Below are 22,961 nucleotides of genomic sequence, written 5' to 3' on the forward strand. Positions count from 1 at the left end.
TATCCTGGAATGTGAAGTCAAGTGGGCCTTAGGAAGCATCACTACAAACAAAGCTAGAGGAGGCGATGGAATTCCATTTGAGCTATTTCAGATCCTAAAAGATGATGCTGTTAAGGTGTTGCACTCAATATGCCAGCAAATTTGGAAAACTCATCAGTGGCCACAGGACTGGAAAAGATCGATTTTCCTTCTAATCCCAAAGAAAGGCAATGCCAAAGAATGTAAATACATTGGACCTTATCAAAACTGTAACCTTTTTTGCTTCAAAGAACATCATCAAGAAAGTGGGGGGAAAGTGAAAAGACAACTCACGGTTGCAGAAAAATGCATAAATTTATTCCTTCAAAATGAGTATTCTCATACCTCAGAGACAGTGTGGGTTCACTTCTAGACCACTACATTGAAGTGAATATCACAATAAAGGGAGTCACATGAATTTATTTGTTTCCCAGTGCATACAAAAGTTTAGTTTACATTATACTATTGATGCTGAAACTGAAGCTCCAATACTCTGGCCACCTGATGCAAAGAGCCAACTCACTGGAAAAGACCCTGATGCTGGGAAAAATTGAAGACGGGTGGAAAAGGGGACAACAGAGGATGAGATGGTTGGATGGCATCACCGACTCAATGGACATGAGTTTCAGCAAGCTCTGGGAGTTGGTGAAGGACAGGGAAGCCTGGTGTGCTTCAGTTCATGGGGTTGCAAAGAGTCAGACACAACTGAGTGACTGAAAAAATACTAGTCTCTTAGGTGTGCAATATCTTTTTGTCTAAAAAGCCAACGACTTGGCAAACCAGAGAAGCTAAAGGACATGTTAAAAGAACAGAAGTACAGAATCATTTATTAGAAATTGTTCCATGATTTGGAGGAGGGTTTGTATGGAATTGAATGCTGTGAATTACACAGTGGGTAATTTTGTTTATTGAAGTATATTGAATTGACATGCTTTCTGTTGTACAGAAGTTATTGATCTATCTACATATAACTAAAAATAGATAAACGTAACTAGATAGATAGCTTTTTCCATTATACGTTATCAGCAGATATTGAATATACTGACCTGTGCTACAAGGTAGGTCCTTGTTGGTTATCTAAATTATACATAGAATAGTATGTTAGGGTGCGGCAGTTACATCACAGTACTTTGGGTTGCATTTCCTTAACTGTTAGAGATAGTGAGCACGTTTGGTTGCACTAAGCTTGGTTCAGCTCTAGGAGGGCCCCCACGCCCATCCCCCATCCCCCATCTGGAGACTGTAGTTTCTTCTAGAGGGGACCAGGCAACACAGGTCCCCAGGGGAGAGATTTGCAGCAACAAGAAGGGAACTAGACATGATTCTAATATCTTTAAAATAGATAGGTGTATATCTATATACACAGACACACACACACACAAACACACACACATACATATTGTGAATGCCAGCCTTCTAACTTATTCCTCCTTTCCACTTGGTAATCTTAAGTTTGTTTTCTAAGTCTGTGAGTCTGTTCCTGTTTTGCAAATGATTTCAATTTATATCAGTTTTTCAATTCCAACTTTAAGTAGTAACATGTGATATTTGTCTTTCTCTAAGTTCCCTTGGTATGATCGTGTCCAGGTGATCTGGTTGTCAGTTTTGTTTGCGTTTCTTTAATAATTAGTCATGTGGATGGAACATGGTATTCTGTGCTATTTTTTAAAGGGTGTGAGTACAGTTTCCCCTCTTGAAATTGAATTCTTGAAAATTCTGATTTTATTTTTTAATGTTTCTTTATTCATGTATTTGGCTGTGTGGGGTCTTAACATGGCCTTGGGAGCTGCTGGGTCGTAGTTCCTGGACCAGGGATGGAACCAGTTTCCCATGCATCGGAAGGAGGATTCCTACCCACTGGACCACAAGGGAAGTCCCAAGTCTGTCCTCTTTTGAATTCTTTTTCGATTCCCTGCCTTTTGACACTTCTTGAGGGCTGCTGTCTGTTACAGCCCCACAGGCTTTGTGAATATGAAGGACCCTTAAGCGTTGGTGGTTGTAAGGTTATTATTAGGAGAAATGTCTACAAGGCGGCAGCACTTCCTTATGCCCCACTCGAACTCAAGCAAGCGGAACTTTCGAAGTCGTTCCTGGTGTGTAAACAAGACTGGAATGTGCCAGCATAAACACCCAAGGGCTTGTATTCCATTATTTCTTTACCCTCACCTTTCTCCCAATGCCCTGCAAGGAATCCCAAACCTCTCTATATTTGTTTAAATACCAGCAGCAACTTTAAGGAAGGAGGCTGACCATGGGAGCGTCAGGTCCAAGAGATGTGGAGACCAGGTGACTTTTCAGACCTCTTCCAGGCCAGGGGGTCCAGCATCCTTTGGGTGCACTTGGCTTGGTTTACCTTTAGGGGCCCCCCTATCCTGAGATAGTGGTTTCCTCCAGAGGGGACGAGGTGCTACCGGGGCATGGAAGGTGTCGCTCGTTTGTGGCACGTTCTCCACTGCTCCCGGTGCCCCAGGACACTCCAGGCTTGAAACCCAAACCCGCTCAGGCTTTCTGGAGGTGAGCCAGCACAGGACACTGAGGCCTGAGCGGAATACAGTAGGTATTTCTTTCTTGTTTCCCTTTCTGTTTACAAATTTGGGCTTTATATTGGAGTGTAATTGATTTACAATGTTTTGTTTGTTTTAAATGTACAGCAAGGTGATACATTTTTATATATACAGAGAGCTGTTCTTTTATGGATTCTTTTCCTGTTCAGCTTATTGGCCAATGTTGTGTAGAGTTCCCTGTGCTCACAGTAGATCCCATGTGACTGTCTATTTTATATGTGAATATATATATATATATATAAGTTCAGTCACTCAGTCATGTCTGACTCTTTGTGACTCCATGGACTGCAGCACTGCCAGGCTTCCCTGTCGATATATGTATATGTATATATATATACACACACACACATATATATAAGTGTGTATCTGTGAATGCCAACCTTCTAACTTACTGCTCCTCACTCCCCTTGCCCCTGGGTAATCATAAGTTTGTTTTCTAGGGCTGTCAGTCTGTTGCTACTTGTAAATCAGTTAAATTTTATCAGATTTTCAAATTCACACATAAATGGTAACATGTTGTTTTTTTTTTCTCTTAGTTAACTTTGTATGATCATGTCTCGGTCATTGTTGTTGCTGCAAATGGCATCATCTCACCCTTTTCTATGAGTAATATCGCATTGTAAATATGGGCCATATCTCCTTTCTCCATTCCTGTGTCATTGGGCATTTTGGTGACTTCCCTGTCCTGGTATTGTAAATAGTGCTGCAGTGCTCCTTGGAGTACATGCGACTTTTTGAATGATGGTTTCATCCAAATAGGCCCAGAAGTGGAACTGCAGGATCTTAATGTAGCTCTGGTTTTCCTTTCCTATGGTGCTTCCATAGCACCTTATCAGCTATTTACATTCCCATACAGGTGCAGGAGGGAAGATTTCCTCTTCTCCATGCCCCTCTCATATTGATTTTTGTAGATTTTTGCAGGTGGCCATTTCTGTCTGGTTGGAGAAGACACCCAGTTGTCAGTTTCACTTACATTTCTTAAATAATTAGCAATGTGGAGCATGTTATCCTGTGCTTTTGTATTAAACAGTGTGAGTGTAGTTTCTCTCTTGCAATTGGATTCTTGAAAGTCGGCTCTGTTTTTTAAAACATTTATTCATTTGTTTGGCTATGTCAGGTCTTAGAGTAGCCCCATGGCATGTGGGATCTTAGTTCCTGGACCAGGGATTGACCAGGTGTCCAGTGCATTGGAAGGCGAATTCCTAACCTCTGGACCGCAAGGGAAGTCCCAAGTCTGCCCTCTTTTGAATTCTTTATCGATTCCCTGCCTTTTGACATTTTTTTTTTTTTTTTTGACATTTCTTGAGGGCAGGTGTCCTTTACAGCCCCGCAGGCTTTGTGAATATGAAGTGCCCTTCAACTGCAGTGGGCTGTCCTGGTGGCTCAGTGGTAAAGAATCCGCCTGTAATGCTGGAAGTGCAGGAAATGTGTGGGAGACACGGGTTCTATCCCTGGGGTCAGGAAAATCCCCTGGAGGAAGAAATGGCAACCTTCTCCAGTATTCCTGCCTGGAAAATTCTAAAGAGACAGGGGTAGCGGGCTATGGTCCACGGGGATCACAAAGAGGTGGACACGACTGAGCACGCCCGCCTCCTTGCAGATTAAGCTGCGTGGTTGTCAAGTTGTTCTGCGACGTGTCCACAAGGGGGCAGCACTTCCTCGTGCCTCACTCTGATAACTCTTGTCTTGTTCAGCCGCCCAATCTTGTTCAACTCTTCGCGACCCCATGGACTGCAGCACACTAGGTTTCCCTGTCCTTCACTAGCTCCAGATATAAATGATATGGAGAAAAATAAAAGAGGGGTGAGGGGAAAGGATAAGAATTGCTGGGGAAGGGACAGTTAAGAACTTAAATAAGATGCTTAGGGAAATTCAGTTCAGTTGCTCAGTTGTGTCGGACTCTTTGTGACCCCATCCATGGACTGCAGAACACCAAGCCTCCCTGTCCATCACCAACTCCTGGTGTTTACCCAAACTCATGCCCATTGAGTTGGTGATGCCATCCAACCATCTTATCCTCTGTCGTCCCCTTCTCCTCCTGCCTTCAATCTTTCCCAGCATCAGCGTCTTTTCAAATGAGTCAGCTCTTCACATCAGGTGGCCAAAGTATTGGAGCCTCAGCTTCACCATCAGTCCTTCCAATGAACACTCAGGACTGATCTCCTTTAGGATGGACTGTTTGGATCTCCTTGCAGTCCAAGGGACTCTCAAGAGTCTTCTCCAACACCACAGTTTAAAAGCATCAATTCTTCACATTCAGCTTTCTTTATAGTCCAAATCTCACATCCATACATGACGACTGGAAAAACCATAGCTTTGACTAGACAGACCTTTGCTGGCAAAGTAATGTCTCTGCTTTTTAATATGCTGTCCAGGTTGGTCATAACTTTCCTTCCAAGAAGTAAGCATCTTTTAATTTCATGGCTGCAGTCACCATCTGCAGTGATTTTGGAGCCCCCCAAAATAAAGTCTCTCACTGTTTCCGCTGTTTCTCCATCTATTTCCCATGAAGTGATGGGACCAGATGCCATGATCTTAGTTTTCTGAATGTTGAGGTTTAAGCCAACTTTTTCACTCTCCTCTTTCACTTTCATCAAGAGGCTCTTTAGTTCTTCTTCACTTTCTGCCATAAGGGTTGTGTAATCTGCCTATCTGTATATCTGAGATTATTGATATTTCTTCTGGAAATCTTGATTCTAGCTTGTGCTTCATCCAACCCAGCGTTTCTCATGATGTACTCTGCATATAAGTTATACAAGCAGGGTGACGATATACAGCCTTGATGTACTCCTTTTCCTATTTGGAACCAGTCTGTTGTTTCACGTCCAGTTCTAACTGTTGCTTCCTGACATGCACACAGATTTCTCAAGAGGCAGGTCAGGTGGTCTGGTATTCCATCTCTTTCAGAATTTTCCAGTTTATTGTGATGCACACAGTCAAAACCTTTGGTGTAGTCAATAAAGCAGAAATAGATGTTTTTCTGGAACTCTCTTGCTTTTTCGATAATCCAGTGGAAAATTGGCAATTGATCTCTAGTTCCATGGAGGCTTGGGGAAGGCCTCGCTGATAAACTGACATGTGAACAAAGACCTGAAAGAAGTGGCGTTTTTTGTTTTGTTTTTTCTTTAACGGCTGCAGCCCAGGGAGGGTAAACAGTGCAAAAACCTCAAAGAGAAGCAGGCAGGGCGTGTTCCAACCCTACTTGGTCAGTGACCCTACCCAGATAACCTGTCTTATTCCAAAACCTACCCCATCCCACCGTTATTCCTTTATCCAGCTTCATTTTATCCCCCACACAGAATTTTTCAATGTATTATAACATGTTTATTACGTCTGTTTTCTGTTTTGTGCGAGAGCGAGCGTCTTTGCCTGTCTGGTTCGCCCATTGCAGCCAAAGCCTTTAGTAGTGTGAGACACACCGCAGAAGCTTGACAGGAGGCTCTGGGATGAGAAGAACGCGCGGTTGAGGTAAGGAAGAAGAGACCCGACCTCCTGATGCCTTGGTTGGGGGAAACTCTCTGCGAGTGGAATACAGGTAAGAAGCCCGCACGGCCCAGCGTCCAGATTCCCCCGGCCTGGTGCGCGTCTCTGCGCATGCGCCGAGAGCGGCCGATCCGCGCGTTTCATTGGCTGCGGCCAGGGGAATTGCGCATGCGCACTCCTCCCGCGTGTTCCTGTGTGGTGGGTTTTGCTCTCCAGCCTCCGCTGTATCCGTGGCAGCCCATCTTCCCATCCGGGGCCCCCGTGCGTTCTGGAGCTCGGAATGTTCCCAGAACTCAATAACCTTCTCAACACCACCCCTGAAGGGGCGGAGCAGGTAAGAGGTCGCAAGGTCGAGGAGGAGGTTGGATTCTGGGAGCGTGGCCCAAGACCGGACACCCGGATGAAGCGCGCGCAGACCCGTGGGAAATCACGTGATGTCCGTGGCCGGGGGGTGCCTGGGAGTTGTAGTCCGCAGAGGGCCCGCCCCCAAGGCTGGGCTGGACGCTTAGGCCTGCGAAAGGTGGGCATCCTGCGCGTTTTCGAAGGTCACGTGCGCCCTTGAAAGACCGCAGCAAGCACGTTATACGTTTGGGTTGACTTAAGTGTATAGGCGACCCTTGTGCGTGTTCACCGTGGTGGGAGCCCTAGCGCCCAAACAGAGGTTGGTGGTGGTGGTTTAGTCGCTCTGTCCTTGTCCGACTCTTTGTGACCCCATGGACCGTAGCCCGCCAGTCTCTTCTGTCCGTGGGATTCTCCAAGGAAGAATACTGGAGTGGATTACCATTCCCTTCTCCAGGGGATCTTCCCGACGCAGGGATGGAACTGCCTGTCCCGCGTCTCTTGCCTTAACAGGCGGATTCTTGACCACTGAGCCACCTGGAACACCCACCCCCCCGCCCCGCCCACCATCATAAGGGAGCAACTTCCTAACGACCTTAAGCCCCCTCTGTCCCGGGAGCACTCGGCAGGTTTCAGCGAACACTTCTGCTCGTCTTCCTCCTCATGTTTTTGAACAGTGCTCTCTGAAGCTGCTCGCAGCAAACGTTTGATTGCACAACCCCGCCTTTGGCACCACAGCCTCCCTACTCTGTTTTCTTCGCTCTCTCCTTTCCACGGTCTAGAGCAACTCAAAAATGTTCATGCGTTAGTCCGAGGGTTGCCTCTCCTAGGAACATAGGTGATTTATTTCATAACTCCTGTCTTTCTGATGAAATGGTAAGCTCGTCCAGGCGGCCAAGACACCTAGTGTGTAAAGTCTTTTTGTTACTCCATCAGTTCACTTCAGTCTCTCAGTCATGTCTGACTCTTGACTACCCCATGAATCACAGCACACCAGGCCTCCCTGTCCATCACCAACTCCCGGAGTTCACTCAAACTCATGTCCATCGAGTCGGTGATGCCATCCAGCCATCTCATCCTCAGTCGTCCCCTTCTCCTCCTGCCCCCAATCCCTCCCAGCATCAGAGTCTTTTCCAATGAGTCAACTCTTCGCATGAGGTGGCCAAAGTACTGGAGTTTCAGCTTTAGCATCATTCCTTCCAAAGAAATCCCAGGGCTGATCTCCTTCAGAATGGACTGGTTGGATCTCCTTGCAGTCCAAGGGACTCTCAAGAGTCTTCTCCAGCACCACAGTTCAAAAGCATCAATTCTTCAGCGCTCAGCTTTCTTCACAGTCCAACTCTCACATCCATACATGACCTCAGGAAAAACCATAGCCTTGACTAGACGGACCTTTGTTGGCAAAGTAATGTCTCTGCTTTTGAATATGCTATCTAGGTTGGTCATAACTTTTCTTCCAAGGAGTAAGCGTCTTTTGATTTCATGGCTGCAGTCACCATCTGCAGTGATTTTAGAGCCCCATGAAATAAAGTCTGACACTGTTTCCCTGTTTCCCCATCTATTTCCCATGAAGTGATGGGACTGGATGCCATGATCTTCGTTTTCTGAATGTTGAGCTTTAAGCCAACTTTTTCACTCTCCACTTTCACTTTCATCAAGAGGCTTTTTTGTTCCTCTTCACTGTCTGCCATAAGGGTGGTGTCATCTGCATATCTGAGGTTATTGATATTTCTCCTGGCAATCTTGATTCCAGATTGTGCTTCTTCCAGTCCAGCGTTTCTCATGATGTACTCTGCATATAAGTTAAATAAGCAGGGTGACAATATACAGCCTTGACGTACTCCTTTTCCTATCTGGAACCAGTCTGTTGTTCCGTGTCCAGTTCTAACTGTTGCTTCCTGACCTGCATACAGGTTTCTCAAGAGGCAGATCAGGTGGTCTGGTATTCCCATCTCTTGAAGAATTTTCCACAGTTCATTGTGATCCACACAGTCAAAGGCTTTGGCATAGTCAATAAAGCAGAAATAGATGTTTTTCTGGAACTCTCTTGCTTTTTCCATGATCCAGCGGATTGGCAATTTGATCTCTGGTTCCTCTGCCTTTTCTAAAACCAGCTTGAACATCTGGAAGTTCACGGTTCACGTATTGCTGAAGCCTGGCTTGGAGAATTTTGAGCATTACTTTGCTAGCGTGTGAGATGAGTGCAATTGTGCGGTAGTTTGAGCATTCTTTGGCATTGCCTTTCTTTGGGATTGGAATGAAAACTGACCTTTTCCAGTCCTGTGGCCACTGCTGAGTTTTCCAAATTTGCTGGCATATTGAGTGCAGCACTTTCACAGCATCATCTTTCAGGATTTGAAAGAGCTCAACTGGAATTCCATAGTCCCAGGCAAATAGTTTTCAGTAAATCCTTGTGCATTTTAATTGCCCCGCAGTTTTTCTCTGCCCAAGCCTCCAGATGGCGCTGCTGACCTTGCCAGTTCCTACTTACTAGCACCTCCAAAGACCAAACCGAGGGCTACAATGAGGGATAGAAGTGGGCACCAGGAAATGACAGTGCCAGGGGTAAACTTCCGAGTCTGCTAGTGTAATATTTCATATTTTATGAGAGGAAAAAATATCAGGACAACAGAGAGATGACCTTCCCTATCACTGACAAGGAACAAAGGCTGACTGGAGCGGGACAGCCAGCCCCTGCAAAGGCCATCTTTGGAGGTCTTTCCCGGGCTCTCCACAATGAGGGCTCTGCCTGACGCAGTTCCCAAGGCCACTGGGAGGAGGACTTTGATCCCGGCTGTCTCTTGGAACAACTGCTTTCTCATCCCCTGCCTATGGGACAGAATTGGCGTAAGGATTAGAGTTAGGGAGGACATTGGATTAAATGACCTTTTAGAAGACCCCTTGCAATATGGAAAGTCAGTGATTTTTATTGGGTTCTGATGGTAAAATCTTACTTTGTTCAGGATTTAATTTTCTCAATGGCACTCCACTCCAGTACTCTTGCCTGGAAAATCCCATGGACGGAGGAGCCTGGTGGGCTGCAGTCCATGGGGTCGTGAAGAGTCGGACACGACTGAGCGACTTCACTTTCACTTTTCACTTTTCACTTTCATGTATTGGAGAAGGAAATGGCAACCCACTCCAGTATTCTTGCCTCCCCTGTCCCAGGGACAGGGGAGCCTGGTGGGCTGCCATCTATGGGGTTGCACAGAGTCGGACATGACTGATGTGACTTAGCAGCAGCAGCAAGACTGGAGAGGAGTGAGGAAAAGAAGGGATTTTGTTCTCCGTTGCCTGGGGAAGATGATAGCTTGAGATAGGCTTGCCCAAAATAAGTACGTTTAATACAGATCACTTTCATTGTTGGTTTTTCTATAATTTTTACTTATTTTCTTCTTTTTCTGGTTAAATACACAAATACACACACACATGAGTCTCCAGGTATAGAAATTTAAAAGTAGACACAATCCACTAGATTTTGACACTCAGTTGACCTCTTTCCAGGGAGTCTAATGCATCTTTTTGTGTTCTTCTTAACTTTTAGGAGAAGCTGACTCTACTCTGTGATGCCAAGACAGATGGCAGTTTCCTTGTGCACCACTTTCTCTCCTTCTACCTCAAAGGTATAAGACTATAGAAAAAGAAAATCCAAGGCCGGGGCGGGGGATGGGGGCGGAAAGAGGCCTGTTTCAGGTAGCACTAGAAATAGTATTAACTAGTCAGGCCTTTGGTGTTTGGGTAACCAGATGGCTATTTGTTAGTTAATGGGATTCATGGCCCATCTTGTTCCCACCTCTACCATACCAGCGACTGCCGTGTATTCACTGTATCCAGTATTGCCTTCCATTTCTCCACCCCCTGTGCAGGCACTGACTCCCTTAGGGCCTTGTGTGGCCTCTTCATTCTGTTGATCCTTGGGCCTTGGGTGGTTTGAAGTCTCGAGGCATCAACCCGTTAACACTTTGCTCTGGCAATAGATGCTTCCTAAGGAACAGAGGCGGGAAAAAAACAGAAAACAGCTCTGCAGTTCACATACAGAAATCGATTAGAAGAAAACAGCCAAATGAAAAATAAAGACTTAACTGATTCTCCTTGAGTCCCCACTGAGCCAGGCCAGGATACAAGGTTGACCTTTGGCACTCTGAGTTGTAATCATTTACAGCTTTGAAAGTGATTTTCCTTTCTAGATGGTATTATTGTCAGCTTATACAGAGCAAGAGCATCTACAGATAAGTTCTTAGAATTAATTAAGTTCATAAGGTAGCTAGAGTTTCTTTGTGTTCTTCTTATATCCTCGGGTATTAGACTGGTTTAAAAATTCAGTTGTATCTCTATAACCAACAAGGAGTTAGAAAAATACAGCTTTTTAAAAACTATAACGTATTTTCAGGGGAACAAACTAAGGTTCCTGGTGATACATCTCACAGGTGAAGTACATCTCAGAATCAATGAAATAAGATATTATTATTAATATAAGGTATAATTATTAATATGAAAAAAGTACATCTTCAAATCAAATTGAGTATGTCAGGTTGCAAGGCATGGGTTCTCTAGATCTGCCTCAGTTCTTTTGTTTCCAGAGGCAAGAAGTATCTGAGACTGATTGTAAATAGAGAGTTGGTTAAAAATCAGTTTATTTTGTTTTCCAGCCAATTGTAAAGTCTGCTTTGTGGCCCTCGTCCAGTCCTTTAGTCACTATAATATGGTGGGGCAGAAGCTGGTAAGTATGTTAGACCTCTGTGATGAGACCCCTGAGTGAGTGTGTGCGCCAGGCATACGTATGCTGTCAGGCTGGGCTTCCCTGTTTGGGTTGCAGGGAACTTAGAAAGCGAAGGACTAAGGAAATCATGGGATCCTGAACCCTTTATCTGAAGGGCAAGGGCAGCATCTCTGCGTGTTTTGTTCATTTGTCAAGTGTTTAGAACCAGACCTGTTATGGATTAAATCAAACCCTTCTCCACTGAGTCTGGACCAGTTAAGGTTTCTTCCTTCTCAGGGTGAACATTAATCTTGTCCCCAGTGGGTTAGAGATCACAGCTTGGTCTCTGCCCAGCTGAGTATCTCCCACTGTCTCTCCCTTAGTCTAGGGCTTTTGTCACACGCCCCTCACCTCATCTTGGTTTGCCCCTTGTCTTACTAAATGCAGCCATGCAAGAGTAAGATGTCTGAGAGGCTGGTGACCCTCCTGGCACCTCACCTGGCACATTACTTGTGACCTGTGACCAGGTGAATTTCTGGGGCTCTTGTTGTTACGTGTTTTTGGTTTAAGTCAGGCTCAGAGTGGGAGAGAACCAGGCCATGCATCAGCAGTGATCTTCGAAATGACAGCCTTACTGTCAGTCCTCTTCTCTGATGGGGGGAACCAGTGAGAGAGCGAGAGGGTTTCCCATGCTTTGCAGGGAAGGGAGAAGTTCCTGTGCCAGAGGTCAGAGCACAGGCTCAGGGAGCACAGTCGTGTCAGGAACACGGTTGCATTCCAGGTCGGTGAGGCGTGTGTTTGGCCCTGGCATCTGTGAGCTAGGATGAGAAAGGCGTGTATTCTCATATCTGGTTTGGCTGCTTTTCCTGTTACCTTTGACTCACCAACCCGGCAGGAATGGCATGCACAGCTCTGGGTGTGCCCAGCACTAGAGCGTGAGTTTCCGTCCTCTTGCTGTAGTGCTGTTCTTACATCAGTACAGTAGTCATGAGCAAGAGCAAAGGAGACGGTCAGGAGTCCTTCTCTCTGCCAGGAGGGCCGTTGTTGCTAATGGTGCTGCACAGTGAACACCAGTGTGTGACTGAGCGATCAAGGCCTGGTCTGGGGACACAAGGAGTCTGAGTTCTATGTCACCTGCTGCTTCTGCAGAACTGCGGGTTGCATGTCTGGACAGTGTCACCATCACGGGATGTTGAAATGCAGATTCCCAGGCCCTGCCCCTAAGGCTTCTAGCCCTGGAGTAGGGCCCAGAGATCGGTATTTTAATCAGGTATCTCAGGAGATTCTTGTTTTTATTTTTAATTTTTGGTTATGTTGGGTCTTCATTGCTGAGGGTGCTTTTCTCTTGCTGTGGTGCGTGGGCTTCTCATTGCAGTGGGTTCTCTTGTTGCGAAGCACAGGCTCTAGGGCGTGTGGGCTTCAGTAGCTCTAGTTCCCAGGCTCAGAGCACATGCCCCACAGTTGTGGCGCAGGGGCTTAATTGCTCTTGACACATGTGGGATCCTCCCAGTTCAGGGGTCAAACCCGTATCTTCTGCATTAGCAGGTAGATCTTTACCACTCAGCCACCAAGAAAGCCCTCAGGAGATTCTTAATTACATGGTTCATAAAGACCCATGTTTACGAAGCACTGGTCGGGAGCAGGGGTTGAGCAGCCACAGTCTGCACCCCCTGTTTTCTGTACGTGAAGTTTTATTGGAGCACAGCCACCCCCATCTGTGGCTGCTATGAGAGCAGAGTTGAGCTGTTGCAACAGAGACTGTCACCCCACCACCACGTTACTATTTACTTTCTGTTTTTAAATGTACTTTATTTTGTAACTACATGCCCTTAAAAAGGCAACTTTATATTACTATCATAAAGTAAAAAGCAGTACTAGGTAAAAAATAAGTATATAAGCAAAAGAAAGTAAGTTTTTTAAGAAATGTGACAAGTAGAGACTTCCCTGGTGGTCCAGTGGCCAAGACTTTGTGTCCCCAGTGAAAGGGGCCCGGATTTGATCCCTGGTCAGGGAACTAGACCCCTCATGGTGCAGCAAAAGAGCCTGCGTGCCACAACTAAGACCCAGTGCAGCCAAGTAAGAAAAGAAGAGAGTTAACAAAAAAAATTTGTTTTAAGAAAATGTGAAAACTACATGTAAATGCACATCTGACAATAGAATACGGGTTGTGTGTGGGGAGCACCCAGGGGAGATAAGACCTGGGTTCCCGTGTCAGGCAGCCAGACGCACGTCCGCGGGGCTCCAAATGGGCCCGGCGCCCTCGCACCCAGGGGAGACAAGACCTGGGCTCCCGTGTCAGGCAGCCAGACGCACGTCCGCGGGGCTCCAAATGGGCCCGGCGCCCTCGCACCCAGGGGAGACAAGACCTGGGCTCCCGTGTCAGGCAGCCAGACGCACGTCCGCGGGGCTCCAAATGGGCCCGGCGCCCTCGCACCCAGGGGAGACAAGACCTGGGCTCCCATGTCAGGCAGCCAGACGCACGTCCGCAGGGCTCCAAACGGGCCCGGCGCCCTCTCAGGAGCTGGCGTCCTGGAGTCGTGAGCCCCTTGGTGCCAAGTCCTCTCCGATGAGGCCCCCGCCAGCCCAGGAACTCACTCTGCTCTCCGTGGTCGGGTGCAGGGTGTCAGCCTGACCACAGCGCGGGAACGCGGGCAGCTGGTGGTCCTCGAGGGTCTCAAGTCCGCGGTGGACATCTTCTTCCGGCCCCAGGAGGAGCCGCACCCCCTGCAGTTCCTCAGGTCAGTCAGCCCGCAGGTGGGCCCCGCCCCGGGTCTCCGTGTAACCCCTTTCTCTCTCCCCGACGTAGGAGGGCAGAGCCGGCTGCAGAAGGCAGGCACTGCCCAGGTGTCTCGGCATCACTCAAGGTCGTCGCCTCTGTCAGAGGCTGTGTGCCTGTCCCGGAAGCTGTAGAAAGCTAAGGAGCCCACGAAGATGGGAGATCCTGCATGCTGCAAATAAGAACCAGCACAGCCAAATCAATAAATAATGTTAAAAAAAAAAAGGCCAAGTGTGTGGCCTGTGTGTGTGGCCTTGCACACAGCCTGTCCCGTCTCTGAAGCTGGTGTCTTTGAATGGGTGGGCCTGGTCTCCATCTGAGCCCAGATTATATAGACAGCATCATTCTACCTGCTGTTAGCGGGGTTTGGCCCTGGAGTGTGGGGCCGTGAGGCCGGTACCTATGCCCCGGGCTCTGATTTCTGAGCCCACCTCCCCACCACCCCCATTGCTGGGAGACCACTGCTGCAGTCACTGGGGAGGCGGAGGTAGCGGGGCCAGTAGTAGGTCAGACCTGGTCCGAACATGAGCGCTCAGGCTGCTGCTCACACCTGGACGCGTGAACTGCTGTTGAGCTTTCATCCTCAGTTATGACCTCCCAGGAAGGCCTCTCCCTTTAAAGCAGAGGCCTTAAGCCCTTGGACTGAGAGGCTGTGTGGGCCTCTGGGGGGTTTATTTCTGTGTCCCTGAGTTGCTAGCACAGTGCTCTGTACCCAGCAGGCCTCAGGGAATAGTTGAACTGAAATAAACATGCCCACGGGAGCGTGCCTTTTCTTTCCAGGCAGCTCATGAGCCTCTTGGTGCCAAGCACTGGACCCACTTTTTTCCCTCCCCCATCCCCTCCACCCCTCACCCCCCGTGCTGCTGAGTTGTCTCTTGAACATCTGGAGAGCACGTGAGCTGTCTGGTGACTTCTGCCCTGTGTCCCAGGGAGGCCAATGCTGGGGACCTGCAGCCGCTGTATGCATTTGTGCGGGACGCCCTGGAGCCTGTGGACTGTGGGGAGGCCGCCTGGAGGTGCCCGGTGCTGCTGGTGGATGACCTTAGCGTGCTGCTGAGCCTGGGCGTGGGGCCGGTGGCGGTGCTGGACTTCGTCCATTACTGCAGGGCCACCGTGTGCCGGGAATGGAAGGTAATCGGGCGCTGCACCCCGAGGTCCTGCCGTGAACCCCACGGGCCCAGAGGGCCACTTGCTGGCAGTTATCTCTTCTGTCTGATGGCTCGGGGCTTTTTCTTTACTCCGGCAGCCCCAGAAATCTTCACCCCATGCAGCCTGCACTGTGCTACCTGCCATTGCTAAAAAGTAAGATCCTGAAAACTGAAGGGTGCCTGGCCCTGACTGTAGTGGGGTTGGCCACGTGTGGTCCTGCGTCTGTCCCCGCTCTGCCACACGACAGTAACGCTCTGAGTGTGTTTTGAAGGTCAGTTAAGATAATAGATGTAAAACTGCTTTAAGGATTGTGAGGTGAAGGGACTTGCCTGGCAGTGCAATGGTTAAGATTCTGTGATTCCACTGCAGGGGGCGTGGGTTCGATCCCTGGTCAAAGAACTGTGATCCTACGTGCCACACAGTGTGTCCCAAAACAAAAACAATATGAAAATTGCGAGGTGCAATGCAGGGGTAGGGTGTAACCTTCATTGTTAAGTTATGAGGCAAAAATAGAGATTTTGCCTCATAGGGATTTTAGCAAAACAGTAACACCTGTGGTACCCACCTCCCAGGAACCAGACCGCAAGAATTAAGTGAGGGGGAGCTTACAGACATCAGCTGAGCGTGTGTCCCACAGGGCCAGGCTGGGCACAGGGCAGTGGGGACGGGGGAAGTGGATTAGTCAGGGTGTGTGGATCCAGCGGTGCATGCCACTCACCTCCTGCGTGCAGGGTCCTGCCTGGAAGCTGGATTTAGGGGACCTTAGGCCATCCTGCCTACAGTCGCAGGGCCGGGCGCCAGGGTGATGGGGAAAGAATGGGGGGGGGGACGTGTAAGGGGCCTCAGGACACAGTTCAGCGGGGCTGGGGGAGGAGTGAAGCAGGCAGTCAGTTTGTGCAGCTCAGCCTGCCGTGTGGCCCACTGTGCTGTGTGCAGTCGCTCAGTCGTGTCCGACTCTTTGTGACCCCGTGGAGTGTAGCCCGCCAGGCTCTTCTGTTCATGGCATTCTCCAGGCAAGAATACTGGAGTGGGTGGCTGTTCCCTTGTCCAGGGGAGTCTTCCCAATCCAGGGATCAAAGCCAGGTCTCCCGCATCGCAGGCGGGTTCTTTACCACCTGAACCACTGGAGTGGTAGCCTATCCCTTCTCCAGGGGATCTTCCCGACCCAGGAATTGAACCGGGGTCTCCTGCATTGGAGGCGGATTCTTTACCAGCTGAGCTACCAGGGAAGCCCCGTGTGGGCCACTATCAGCTTCTTTTTGTAAAAATACTTATATTAATTAAGAAAGTAAAACTTGGAAATAGTTTAATAGAGAAAGTAGTTTAATACTAAAATTTCAATATTTTTATATTATAAAGTTTTTAATATTTTAATTAAAGTTTTAATATTAAAATAGTTTAATAAAGAAAAAAAGAAGATATAAACAGGATATAAAGTCTACTGTAGCAAAAAGTAGGTCTCTCCTTCCCTCCCTCATATATCCTTCCGGAGCGTCTGAGCAGTCATAAATGCATTTGTATGTATGCTCATCTCCCTGCTTTTCTTTTCACATTCCGAGTAACCCACCATCCACACAGTTTGGTACTTCTTTTCATTTACTAACACACAGTGTGTGTTTTGCTGTCCACTGCCCCCGAAACAGAACACACTGATCTGCTTTATTCTTTTTCACGACTGGATGCTCTTCCTTGCTTACAGACAAACTGAGCTGGACGTCCAGGCTGGGTGTGCTGGTGAAGCTGTTCCAGCAGACGATTGCAGGCCCGAGCCCTGAGCCCAGTCCCGTGAGAGGGTGTGCAGGGCAGCGGAGGCTCCCAGAGACCCGTATGTCTTGAGCCTGGCGTCCCTCCTGACAGCCTGTATCTGTTGCAGGGAAACGTCGTGGCCCTCGTACATGACAGTGGAGATGCCGAGGACGAGGAGAGCGACGTCCTGCTGAATGGCCTTAGTCACCAGAGCCACCTGATCCTGCGGGCTGAGGGCCTGGCCACCGGCTTCTGCAAAGACGTGCACGGGCAGGTGCGCGGGGCCCTGGCTCACTGGGAGCTGCTCACCTCCTCTGTGCGCCCCACTGCCCCGGGACAGTGTCGGGCACGGGCAGGTGCGCGGGGCCCTGGCTCACCGGGAGCTGCTCGCCTCCTCTGTGCACCCCACTGCCCCGGGACAGTGTCGGGCCTTGGGGTAGTCCACTAGGATATGCCCTCGGGTGGGAGGGAGGTCTCAGAAGTTGTGTGAATGCAGATCCGAGTCCGCTCCAGGGGTTCTTGGCCCTGTGCACCAGGGCAGGTTTTGCACGGTGGTCATTTGCGGCCAGAGGGGAGTTCTTGGAGAGGAGATGACTGTCCAGCTATCCCCTGGGGAAGGCAGTAAACAGCAGACTTCTACCACATGGTCATAGCAGGCTCTGTGTATTCAGGCCAACACCATTCCTTTTCAAATGGAGACTTGGGAGGCTATTCTCCTGGCTGGCGTTACTGCCACCCCCTAACCCCACCACCGGGATGTTTGGAGTACTTAGGGGGAAGCATGGAGTCCTGCCTGTGGCCTGGAAGGGAGGTCAGGTTCTCCCCATGCCCAGGGGCTGCCATGGTTCTCTGCCTTCTGAAACTTCTCTTTCGGGATCACCCCAAAGCCTTTGCCACCTCTTCCAGGTTAACTTCGCGTTGACCACTTTTGACCCATTAAGGGTGGGTGGGAGTTTTGGCCCAGAGTCATTCAGAGTCAGGTATGGAAATCAGAGCATTCGAGCAGGCTCAGAGAGGCTGTGCTGGTGGTATGCCAGGCACACCCCGAGGAGACCCTTCCACTGGCAGCGTGTGGCTCTGAAGCCGCTCAGCCCCGCAGAGCGATGTAGTCACTCAGGACAAATGTCTAGTCTTCGGAGCCTCAGAATTGAGTGTGTGCATTCTATTGCATTGGCCTTCCAAGTTCATCTAGCCCAAAAGTACAAAACCAGGCTCACAGAAAAGACCGAAAGGAAATACACGAAAGTACTTTCATGGTTTTTCTCTGGATGAGTGTTTTCTACTTTTCTTTGTCTTCCGTGTTTTCCAGGATGAGCAAATATTACTATAGTAATGGAGGGGAAACCTCTGTTTTAGGTGACGGGTAGTGAGCTTTGTTTCAGAGGTTGGTCCCATTTACCGCATCGCACCTGACCTCAGCTGAAGGTCAGTGAGGAGGCAGACAGGGTTCACACTGGAGCAGGTACTTGGGGGGCTTCTCCTCTTTCATTCTTCTCTTCGTCACTTAGCTGAGGATCCTGTGGAGAAGACCACTGCAGCCCACCACCCCCCGGGATCGAAGCCTCACGTACCAGTACAAGATACAGGACAAGAGTGTATCCTTTTTCGCCAAAGGAATGTCTCCTGCTGTTCTGTGACCTGATTTAGGGGCGGCTGAAGCTACCTGGACTATTTTTTGGTGGTGAAAGATCAAGCAACTGAGCAGAAACGGGGTCCTTTGGAGCCTTCCTCATTCAAAACGCTTTAGCTCCAACTCCCCATTTTTGGTTGTGGTGACTCAAAGCCGGAGTGGGTGTGAACGTGCCAGCCAAGAGGCAGTCCTGGATGGCAGGTGTCCCGGTGACATCTAGGATAAGTGTGGCCGATACACAGTGAGCTCCCACCTCGTGGCTTCCCGTGGATGGTCACGTTTACTTTGACCTTCATATTGCAAGGGGATTTTCTTCTTCTTCAGTCCATTGAGGAAGCAGGCTTCGAGGGGTTTGGAAGCACGCTCAGCATCATAGAGCAGGCTAAAGATTAGGAGATTAGACTACAGATTGCCAACTGACCCGCGTGGAAACCAGAGGCAGGCTCCACCCTGTTCAAAGGTTAGCTCCTCTTATTTCTGTGGTTGCTGGGTTCCTGGCCCAGCATGCCGTTGAGGCCAAGCCATCAAGGCCCTGGGCTTGGCCACACAGGGCCCCCATGGGGCACAGGTTTGCATGGCCTTGGTGAGGCCGGGAACGAATGTTCTTGCTTCCAGGCAGGCTAGGACCTTGAGGAGGAGCCAGTGCCTCGCTCTCATGTGAAGACTGAAGGCGGGGAGCTCTCGCCCAGCATCCTGTGATCCACTTACCACACTCAGCCCCTCAGTCAAGGTCACCTCAGCCTGTTTTCTTAAAATGGGTACATTCTATTGTATGTATGTTATGCTATGAAGAATTCGACCTTAAGAAATAAGTAAATGAAAAAGATAACACTGCTTTGCAGGGACTAAGGACATTTTCATAACCAGTGTTTACTTTTAACTCAGTGTGGACATGAGTTTGAGTGAACTCTGGGAGTTGGTGATGGACAGGGAGGCCTGGCGTGCTGCAATTCATGGGGTCGCAAAGAGTCGGACACGACTGAGCAACTGAACTGAACATTTTTTAGCTTTGTAAAAGGGAACAATTTATCGCCCTGCTCCTCAAGTCGTGCTGACTATTGTGTAGGTTTTTCCATTGACACAGTAGCTGCTTTTCTTCTGAAAATATGGCATTTGATAGAATATTTTAAAATTACGAGTGTAAGTCACTTAAAGTAGCTATTAAAGAATGCCATTCTTTTATTAGTACGTAAATATTTATACACGCTTCATATGAGCTGCAGTTCTGAATGGGTAAGGCACCGCAGGACACTTTTTACATGATATGGTATTTCTTCTCTTGGTATATAAATATTTTCAGTAAACTTTTAATGTTTAATAGCTACTTAGCATTTTATGGTATCATTAATTTCTAATTTGCATAGCTATTCTCTGGGCATGTGGGTTCTGATTTTTGTAATTATAAATTACGTTGTTATGAATTTTATATACTATGCCTGTTTGGGGATTGGGCAAGTACTTGTTTCCTTAGAACATTAATCCATTCCGCAAATATTGAGCACCTTCTGAGGGTGTGGGGCTTTCCTGGTGGCTCAGATGGCAAAGAATCTGCCTGTAATGTAGGAGACCCGGGTTTGATCCCGGAGTCCGGAAGATCCTCTGGAGAAGGGCATGGCAACCCACTCCAGTATTCTTGCCTGGGAAATTCCATGGACAGAGGAGCCTGGCAGGCTGCAGTCCATGTGGTCGCAAAGAGTTGGACACGACTGAGCAACTAACACTTTCTGAGGGTGTGACAATGACAAAATAGGTCTCTGCCCTCGTGGAACTGACATTCCAGGGGAGGAGACAGACAACAGAATTGAGAATTAAGGGATGTAGAGTTAGACCATGATCAGTGCTCTAAATAAAGCAGAGAGGAGGCCTACGAGGGTAAGGAATAATGACATTTGAGAGCCTACTCCCTGAAGTAGAATTTATGGTTGAAAGCATGGGCCGGCCCTCAGCTGTCATCAAGTCGTTCCATTCTGGATGCTGGCACCAGTTACCAGTCACCTGTTGGTTTCCTCCACCAACATCAGGTTGAAGAATAGATATGATTTTCTGAATTTTCCCATGTGTATAGGATCTATTTCTCACCCTTAATCATTTACCATTTAAAAGCTGGTGTCAACCTTCTTTTTTATTCTTTGTAATATTGGGGGAAGTCAGATTTTATCATTGCCTTTGTGTATGTTTTTCTACATTCTGGTTTTTAGAAAATAATCTTCAGAAACTTTTTTAATATTCAGATACACATCAATTCAAGAAATATTTTTCAAACACCTATTTTATATAAGAGTTTAATAAAATAATGACACCTGCTGTACTTGAATGGGCATAGAAAATAGGAACTAAATGTGATGCAGTGGAGAAGGTAACAGGCCCATCAAGGCAGTTCAAGTAATGTGAGGCTTATAGGCTGGTGGTCTGAGGAAAGAGCAATTATTTACCCTGACTTTTTTTTTTAATTGAGGGGGCAGAGAATCAGGGAGGAATTTATGGAAGCAGTACTATTTGAACAGGACCTTGAAATGTTCTTTTTTTTTTTTTCTGATGGTATGTTAATTCTTCAGAATTCAGAAATTTATGTTTCTTCCTTGCTGGAATGAAGGTGCTATTCTTTGTTTTTTTCCCTACTTTAAAATATCAACAGTTTAAAAAATATGCTTAAAATTTAGACTTGTTTAGAATTTCTTACAGTGTTGTAATTTGTCTTCATGTTGATAGCTATTAATAAATAACCCAATAGTATTTACTAAGAAGTAATGTTCTTTTCTCTTTATGTAGTTGTGGTTTATTTATGTGTGAAGTTCATAAATGAACCTCTCTGAAATTTGTCTTTATTAACTATTGAAAGGTTAATGTATGTCAGTATCAAGATTCTTCATTATTGGGAATTCCCTGGTGATCCAGTCATTAAGACTTGGGGTTTCCCTGCTGAGGACCCAGGTTCAATTCCGGGTCAGGGAACTAAGATCCCACAAGCTGTTTGGTGAGGCAAAAAAAAACAATAGTCTTCACTTAAAGGATATTATGCCCACTTCCTGGGTTGGCCAGAAAGTTCATTTGCGTTTTTTGGCAACATCTTATAGATAAATATTGGTCCAGCCCAGTATTTAGCCAGATGAAATTTACCAGATCTTACCAAGGTGTAAAATATTCTTCAGGAACTTTTTCCTCTCATGTAAAAAACTGTAGTTGTTTGAGCATAGAGCCGTATGTGTCTCATAAACCATGTTGAGGAATTTGCTGCTTTTTATATGTTTTGAAATTCTTAGTGCTTTTTATTCTGAGGACTTGGACTTGGGTTGGTCAAGGTCAAGTAACTTTTTGGAGGTAATTTAAAACTTTTTCTTTGTTATTGGCCTTTATTTATGGCTACTTTTCTTTGTTGTATCAGTGCTAGTACTATTTATTTCTGAAATAGTTACCCATTCTATTTGTTTTTCTGGAAAAAGCATTTGTAAACCAGATATACAATAAAAGACTTGTATCTAGAATATATAAAGAATTCTTACAATTCAATAAGAAGACAAATATCCCAGTTAAAAAATGGGGAAAAGATTTGAATAGACACCTCACCAAAGCAGGCATAGGAATAACCAACATACACCTAAAAAGTTGATCAGCATCTTTAGCCATTAGGGGAATACAGATTAAAACCACCATGAGATACCACCATATTACCACTGAAACAGCTATATCAAAAGAAAAAAAATCTGACAATTACAACTGTTAGCAAGGATAAGGAGAAATTGGAATCCTCACATATGCAGGCAGGAATGTAAAATAGTGTGGCCACTTTGGAAAACATTGGGCAGTTTCTTAAAAATGTTAAATGTAGATTGACTGTGTGACCCAGCCATTGAGTTCCTAGGTACTTACCCGAGGGAAATGGAAACGTACATCCACACAAGCACGCATGTGAATGCTCACAGCGGTGTTATTTACAATCAGAGAAAGTGCAAGCAACCCAAACGTGCATCAGCAGATGAAAGGACAAAGTCTGATATCTCCATACAATGAAGTACTGCTTGGCATAAATAGAAGTGGACTACTGATACATGCTGCAACATGGATGAACTTCCATAACTCTGTGCCAGACACAGAGATTACATGTCATACAATCCTGTGGGATGGGGGGCGGGGCTGTCAGGGCGGTGAAAATGAGAAACAGCTCCACTGGGCTTCTTTTTGGGATGATGATAATGTTCTAAAGTTACATTATGGTGATAGTTGCACTTTACTAAAAATCTTTATACCTAAAACAGGTGAATTTTATGGCATTTAAATGATGGGTACTGAGGTTAGCATCCTGACTCCTCTTCACTGAGAGCTCTGTGTTAGTAACAAACAGTCCCCCAATCCTAGTGACTTCCATTACCAAACGTAGTCTTCACTCGCATGGCATGTCCAGGGGCTGCAGCTCATTGCTACAGTTCTGCTCCAGGGCCTCTCAGTCTGGGACCCAAGTGGAAGGAGCAGTCCCAAAGCAGGACTGTTGCTCTTTCGTCCCAAGGGAAAGAACAAGAGGCTGACCCACACAAGCAATGGCGCTTAAAAAAACTTCTGCCA

General features: G+C 47.2%; 1 protein-coding gene across 4 annotated transcripts in view; it reads left to right on the forward strand.

Moving 5' to 3' along the window:
• Positions 1-5,370: 5,370 nt before the first annotated feature.
• The window catches only part of ELP6 (elongator acetyltransferase complex subunit 6), a 76,148-nt gene continuing 58,557 nt past the window's right edge, over positions 5,371-22,961 (forward strand). The window contains exons 1-7 of one of the 4 annotated variants that reach the window (XR_011563145.1): positions 5,396-6,399; positions 9,949-10,027; positions 11,054-11,124; positions 13,723-13,841; positions 14,809-15,010; positions 16,728-16,821; positions 16,902-17,040. Coding sequence is in view for 3 of the 4 variants with exons in the window: in XM_019984923.2 (XP_019840482.2) it covers positions 6,346-6,399; positions 9,949-10,027; positions 11,054-11,124; positions 13,723-13,841; positions 14,809-15,010; positions 16,902-17,048; positions 18,283-18,411 (801 nt within the window). In the remaining variant the exon portion in view is untranslated. Of the gene's footprint in view, positions 6,400-9,948; positions 10,028-11,053; positions 11,125-13,722; positions 13,842-13,909; positions 14,105-14,808; positions 15,011-16,727; positions 16,822-16,901; positions 17,049-18,282; positions 21,149-22,961 lie in introns of those variants that run through there. The other 3 variants (XM_019984923.2, XM_070777237.1, XM_070777239.1) reach the window with 3 other exon arrangements.

This window comes from Bos indicus, chromosome 22 (genome assembly GCF_029378745.1).
Source record: "Bos indicus isolate NIAB-ARS_2022 breed Sahiwal x Tharparkar chromosome 22, NIAB-ARS_B.indTharparkar_mat_pri_1.0, whole genome shotgun sequence".
NCBI lineage: Eukaryota > Metazoa > Chordata > Mammalia > Artiodactyla > Bovidae > Bos > Bos indicus.